The 6,745-nt window shown below is 31.4% G+C and overlaps 1 protein-coding gene across 2 annotated transcripts; it reads left to right on the top strand.

Annotated features, from left to right (window-relative positions):
* Positions 1-539: 539 nt before the first annotated feature.
* On the top strand, positions 540-6,510 carry BNAC08G05180D. Of its 2 annotated transcripts, none has more exons than XM_048766183.1 (10): positions 540-2,135; positions 2,211-2,244; positions 2,318-2,377; positions 2,459-2,695; positions 2,783-3,036; positions 3,157-3,256; positions 3,343-3,396; positions 3,490-3,576; positions 5,773-5,898; positions 5,987-6,510. In XM_048766183.1, exons 1-10 carry the CDS (start codon positions 2,050-2,052, stop codon positions 6,284-6,286), a joined length of 1,338 nt encoding a protein of 445 aa, XP_048622140.1. In that variant the 5' UTR covers positions 540-2,049; the 3' UTR covers positions 6,287-6,510. The 2 variants fall into 2 exon arrangements, with proteins under 2 accessions (XP_048622140.1, XP_013740997.1); XM_013885543.3 differs by having other exon boundaries at positions 545-2,135; positions 3,343-3,387.
* The last annotated feature ends 235 nt before the right edge of the window (positions 6,511-6,745 follow it).

A 6,745-nucleotide genomic window follows, 5' to 3' on the forward strand; every position in this document is an offset into this window, starting at 1 on the left:
CCACTGTCGAAGACGTAAACAAAGAAAAATGGGAGATCACTACCCTCACTACTAGATAGTCTTCTGAAACATAAGACTTTGGAAACATTCAAGTGCCGCTTCTGTAGCAACATATTATGCAATCTCTCAATATTTTCTTACTACGCTTACTGAAAAAAAAGTACTCAAAACTCTCTCGGGTCAATCCAACAGAAACTATAAAAAATCTGATTAAGTTCTAATCATGATAATAAAGCCCATCACAGCTTGAGCTTCCGATATAAAATCGGAAACCAAATTCACATAGTACCCGAAAAATGTGAGTTTTACATCTTTTGTAAATCCAAATTCGATAATGTCTTCCAATAAAACTTCCATAAAACCAAAATCGATAACATTTTACAGAACAATTTCATAGAATTAAACCCGGCAACATTTCACAGAATAACTTTCATACAATTAAACCCAAAAATATTTTATGAAACAGCTTTCGCAAATTAAACTCGACAACATTTTGTGAAACAATTTCATAAAATGAAACTCAACAACATTTTACGAAACAACTTTCATAAAATCGGCAACACTTTACGAAATAACTTTCATAAAATTAAACTTTACAACACTTTACAAAACAACTTTAGTAAAATTAAACTCTACAACATTTTACGAAACAGCTTTCGTAAAATTAAACTTGACAACATTTTACGAAACAAATTTTGTTAAGTTAAACTCAACTACATTTTACGAAACATCTTTCGTAAAATTGAACAGGACAACATTTTACTGAAATCATTCGTAACAAAAGTATTTTACGATACAACTTTCGGAGAACAAAATTGACAACATCTGCAAAATAACTCTCGCAAATAAAACTCAAAACACAATTTGACGACTTTCGGAAAATCAAACAAGATCGTAAAAAATGATCAATGGAAAACAAAGGGCTAGAACAGGACCAGTTCGCCCGCAATTTGAAGAGCTGAGCCCTTCGTCGCCCACATGACAGCATGACCTTGCTGCTTCTTCCTCTTCTTCCACTTCACTTTTCCTCGAGTTGTCGACCGCTCTTCCTCACTTTGTCTCAATGCTTTCGTAAATGTTCCATTTATACAAAGGACGTAATCAAGTTTTACGAGATTCTATCATGTTGAGTCGAAAACTGCTACTCATACACATTTGATAGAGCTTTCAACAATATATGAAGTGCACTTGATCATTTTCTTAAAACCAACAATAAAAAGAAACAAGAACATAAACTTAGAACGGAGAATTGGAATCCTCCCTCACGTTGTTGATGCGCTCGTTAGAGTTTCGTTAACGACCAAATCATACGAGAATTAGAATCGGGCTTTGCGAAGTTCCGCAACATTGAGTCGAAAATGGTGATAGTTTTTGTTAGTTCAGTTAACTATGATCATAGTGAATAATATAATGCAAAATAAAAAACTTTAGAGGTTGAATTCAAAGCTGCAAATTTGGAGAGAATACATTCAAATATTAAATTTAAAGTTTAGAAAGTTCAAATATAATTTTTTTTGGGAGATGCTCTAACGGAAAGAGTAGCATATTGACTTTGTTTGTCTGTCTAAGTTTTTTTCTATTTGTTTCTTTTTTTTTTTCTGTTGTCTGTTTTTGCTTATATTATTATTGTGTGAGGAATAGGTCACCCTCTTTTGTACTTTTGCACAAAAAGAAAAGATATTTTTTCGGGAAAAAAAAATAATTTGTAAATTGGGTGTTTGTTGTTTGGTAGGCGACATGTTTTTACTTCGTCTACTATTTTCATTGTTGTTTTTTTCTGAAACTACTATTGTTATTGTTTCCCAATCACTTAATTAATTAATAAAACTTGGAAAAAAAAGAATGCCTTCAAACAGTGATCGCCTCTTTATGTGGTTCTGTTAGATACCAAACCCAATCACTCGCATTTTCATCTTAGCATCTCTCTAAATTCCTGCTTTTTATAGCATCTTCTCTCCCCCCATACCAATCACTAACCTCATTATTATTTGTTTAGATTCAAGCAGATTTTAATTAGCGGGTTTAAAGACAAAATTCTGTAGCAAGAGAATGCCTTCAAACAGTGATCGCCTCTTTTTCTTTTCAGCTTCTTCCCTTACATCTTCGTCATCTTCTTCTCAGCTAAGCACTCCAAGGTACTTCCATAACGAGGTCAATCAACAATAAATAATTTGCATTGATATTAAATGTTTTCTAATTAATTGTGGCAGTGAATGTCAAAATGGGTCTTCTCGAACCATATCGGTAAGTTCCTATTTCTAATAGTTCATTTACTTTTGATCTTTTGATAGATATGTTTGTTTTTTGGTATTTAAAGAAATCTCCTCTCTGGGATGTGGAGAAGGCCAAGTGCAGCTTCGGTTTCTCAAAGCCTAAGGTCAACTTACAGATTCGAACGAGTTTTGTAAACCTCATTAGTTGAAATGTTAGGTCTAATTATGGGCTCTGAATTTTGCAGTCTAGCGAAGAACTGAAGGAAGAGATAGCCGAGCTTGAGAAAGAGATCTTACAGTTAGAGCGGTACCTTCTCTCGCTCTACAGAACATCGTTTGGAGATCATTTGCATGCATTCATGTTACGAGATGATTCTGCGCTTCCTCCACCAAAGCCAAACACGACTAAATTTCAAAATGACAGAGTCACTTCTGTGTCTGATACATCTCTCTCGTCTAGCGTCAAACCGTTGTCTGAATCGGTGAATGATCTTAATTGGAAGATACACATATTGATGTAGTTGCAGCTTGCTTTCAATAATATTATTCTATGATTGTGAACGTTTCAGGACAATAAACAAAGATCAGAGTTCAGCAACCCGAGTTTGGCAGATCTTCTTGGTCTTAACACTCTCAGTTCCAATAAACTCTCTGAAGAGATTGTGAGACTTATCTGTGTAATAATCATCAAACTCTCAGACAAGGGACAAAGGAGATTTGTCAAGAATGAAAAATATGGAGAAGAACTTGGAGTTGTTATCAATACACTTTGCCTAAATGAGGTCAATTTGAAGTCCGTAGAGAGTTTTCTTCAGAAATTCAGGTGAGATTGCGCTGTAAAAAAAGAAAAGAAAGAAATACTTGATTTACATAGATTTTAAACTTGCATTCTGACTAAACGCAGATCATGACTATTTATTTATTTTTAACTGACTAAACGCAGATCATTGGTTCAAAAGCTTGAGAAAGTTGATCCAACAAGTATGGCTCGGGAGGAGAAGCTTGCATTCTGGATCAATATTCATAATGCTCTGGTGATGCACGTAAGAAAATTAGCAATTACGAGTAGAGAAATATATTTTCAGTACATTTAGTTATCATTACAAGCTTAAGAGGTGTGCTCTTACAGGCGTATATACTATATGGGACTGGTGAAGATATAACAAGCACAAAGGTCTTAATGGTTTGAGATATGGATCATTTTCGTTAATATATAAAGTTTATTGTGTTAGATCGTTGATCATCTGTGATATCATTTACGTTAAAACCTGTTTAGGCAGCATTTAACATAGGTGGGGAGTGGGTAAACGTATACGATGTCCAGAGTTCTATTTTAGGAATTCGTGCAAGCTATTCACCAACAGTAAGTTGATTACGACTTCAATTGTTTGTCTACATTTGCTTTATATTTTGTTACTTTGTTTCAATGAAAACGACTTCAGTTGTAAATTTCGGTTTTGAGTCTGAAAAATATAGGAACCGTTAGATTGTTTATTAATTTGGGTTTGGTTTAGGGTTGGCTATTTTAGTTTTTTGGTTTGGTTCAAATAACAATGTTAGGAACTTGGTAAAAAAATTGAGTTCAATTTGTTTAGTTTTATTTTCATTTTTGGATAATTTCGAATAATTTAGATTACATTATATTATATTAAAGAAGAATCAAACGTATTTTTACAATAAGGTTGTTTAATATTATATAGAGATTCATAAGATATGATATAAATATTTAGGAGATTAAATGTAAGAGTAAGATGAATTAATGTTTTTATACTTTATATAAAACGATGTAGTAAATAAAAGTAGACTATTTTATAGGATGGTCCAGCGTAAGCATCATATTCGTATGTAGTAAATAATAGAGTGTTATATTTATTCAAATAAGCTTGAATAAGAAAATTTGTTGGAAAAAAATATTAGTCAAATATTGACTGAATCTTGTAAGTAGAGTAAGTAGATACAGTGGTTCTGATCGTGTAGTAATCTTAGGAAAGACAAGTTGTTTTCTTTAAATAAATTATATCACATAAAAATTAAAAGCAATGGCTAAATATTTTGAAAACCAAGGGGATGTAATAAAAAGACTACAGTTTTTAATTGTAGAGAAAATTGCCAAAACGGAACAAAATTTTAGGATGGTTGTCCCCTTAGTATAATACCATCACTAAGTTGTCCCTATAGTATAATATTTTCCATAATGCCAAAACTAACCTTTTATTAATCAAATTAAACATATATTAAAACAATTTTTAAAAGTTTAATGAAAAAGATAAAAATAAAATGTTTTGAAGGCAAAAGAAATGTAAAAACAATTTTTAAAAAAATGAACAAAAGACATTGAAGTACGAAACCAAATATCCCTACTAACCCTAATCTTCTTCCATATCAAAATCCTCCACAACCATTCTTTTAAAATCTTCTAATGTAGAACTTGATTCCAATAACAGTAGCCTACCCCCTTTGTCATCAGCCAAAAAAATTCATCCAGTGGTTGAACCAAATTCCCAAACACCACATGTTGTATATATATGCATCATAGAACAAGAGTTTGTGAAAATCACAAGACAAACTATGGAGAAATCATATGTTGACGAAGAAGAAAAGGAAAAATTGTTTTTTTTATATATTTTGGCAAACTAAATCGATCAAAACACGTTTTAGGAAGTTAGAATATTTTTAGAATATTTTCTTAGCAGAAACTTCCTTAATTTTCGAAAAAACAGGTTTTCTTATCCGTATAAGGCACCTTTTCTACAATGAGTAGAACCATGACAAAAATCTTGAATGCAATTTCTACCTCATGTAGACGTACGTGTTGTACTTAGATTTTGCATTCCCTAAATTTTAGAATACTTCATAAAAGTAGAAACTGCATTTGAGAGAAAAGTAGATATCTTTATAATTAGTAGAATTCGCATTCCTCATATTTAGAATTTTAATTAAAAGTAGATTTTTCGTTCTAAAAAAGGTAGATGGACTTGTTTATTTAAGAATTCGTTTTCTACTAACCCATTTTCCGTAGAAGACGAGTTCTACTTTTAGTAGAACAAAATTTTAAAATTTTATTTATCAAGTTTTTCAACCAAAAAAATATATGTGTTTGTGTATATCGCTGTTTTGTTAATTGTTTATATTTTTAATATTTTTTTGATTCATTAAACTATTTATTTCATTAAATTCATAAAGGAAAAGGGTAAAAGGGAGACAAAATGGACAAAATTGGTTTTATACCAAAAGGACAACCATGCTAAATTTTTGTTCCATTTTGACAATTTTCCCTTAATTGTATTGATTCTCTTGCTAATTGTAAAGGCTGATGGCCAAAAATGTAAGTAAAATAAAAACAGACTAGAATTGAATTTCTCATTTGCAAAAATATCTGAGAAAAAATGACCTAATATAAGAGAAAATTTGAGAAATTTGCCATATTTTCTAAAATTGTTTTATTTGTGAACCTATTGTTAGAATAATCAAGGCATAATTTACACATTCATCTTTAACTGTCCACAGTTCAATGTGTAAAATTTAACGTTTTTAAACGTTTTATGTTTGGTCATGATAGCGTGTATGGACGTTGTTTTCACCGGCTAGGAGTTCAAAGACAAGTAGGAGTCACACATATGCGTTGGAGTATGCCGAGCCACTTCTTCATTTTGCCCTTTCAACTGGAACGTTAACTGATCCAATGGTACTAAAACCACGGACTTCTTTATCTCCATTTTATCTTCTCTCAACCGAGTTAGCCATTTGAAGAAGTATTGTAATGGTTTCACCAGGTTCGAGTTTATACAGCGGAAGGAATACTCCAAGAACTTAGGCAAGCAAGAGACAGTTTCATACAAACAAGTGTTGGATTTGAAAAGGAGACATGGATTCTATTGCCAAAGATCATTTACAACTACGCAAATGACACTTCTCTGGACATGGCTGAACTTTTCAATACAATATCAGGGTGCCTAACAGAGACACAAAGAACACAAATGAAAAGGGCTGTGAAAAAAAAGCAAGATAGATGCATTCACTGGATGAAGCATGATTCCGACTTCCGTTATATTATCCATTGTGGGAATACGTAAGAGATAGTCTAGGAATCTGAACTCATATCTTTTGTATCTATAATCGTTCCATGTTCTTGTTTTACTACAAAAAGTTGTCTGCATCACTTATTTTATATATGTGCATTATTAATTTATCAATGATGCAACCAAAATTTGCATCACCTAAAATGATTATGAAAGTGATGATGTAAATATTTTACAACAATTTAAGTAAATGATGCACATATTTATATGTTTTTGTTTGTTGTAGAAAATGATGTATCTTTTGTTTTTACTAATATTAACTAGATCATGCAATATCGTGGATTTTATTTTAAATTGGTTAATTTTTTTTATAAATTAATTGAATGTTGTTTAGTTTTAATGGAGATTTTAGTTGTATAATATCTATTTTATGTTGTTAAATTAACAATTTTATAATTCCTTTGTGTAATTTATTTTGCTAATAATTTGGTTCAAATTATAACCAATTTACAT

Source organism: Brassica napus, chromosome C8, assembly GCF_020379485.1.
Source record: "Brassica napus cultivar Da-Ae chromosome C8, Da-Ae, whole genome shotgun sequence".
Lineage (NCBI taxonomy): Eukaryota > Viridiplantae > Streptophyta > Magnoliopsida > Brassicales > Brassicaceae > Brassica > Brassica napus.

Coding starts and splice junctions, on each gene's coding strand:
- BNAC08G05180D (XM_048766183.1), top strand. CDS start 2,050: ATGCCTTCAAACAGTGATCGCCTCTTTTTCTTTTCAGCTTCTTCCCTT. Junction 2,696..2,782: donor TCAAACCGTTGTCTGAATCG/GTGAATGATCTT, acceptor TGAACGTTTCAG/GACAATAAACAAAGATCAGA. Junction 3,397..3,489: donor CAAGCACAAAGGTCTTAATG/GTTTGAGATATG, acceptor AAACCTGTTTAG/GCAGCATTTAACATAGGTGG.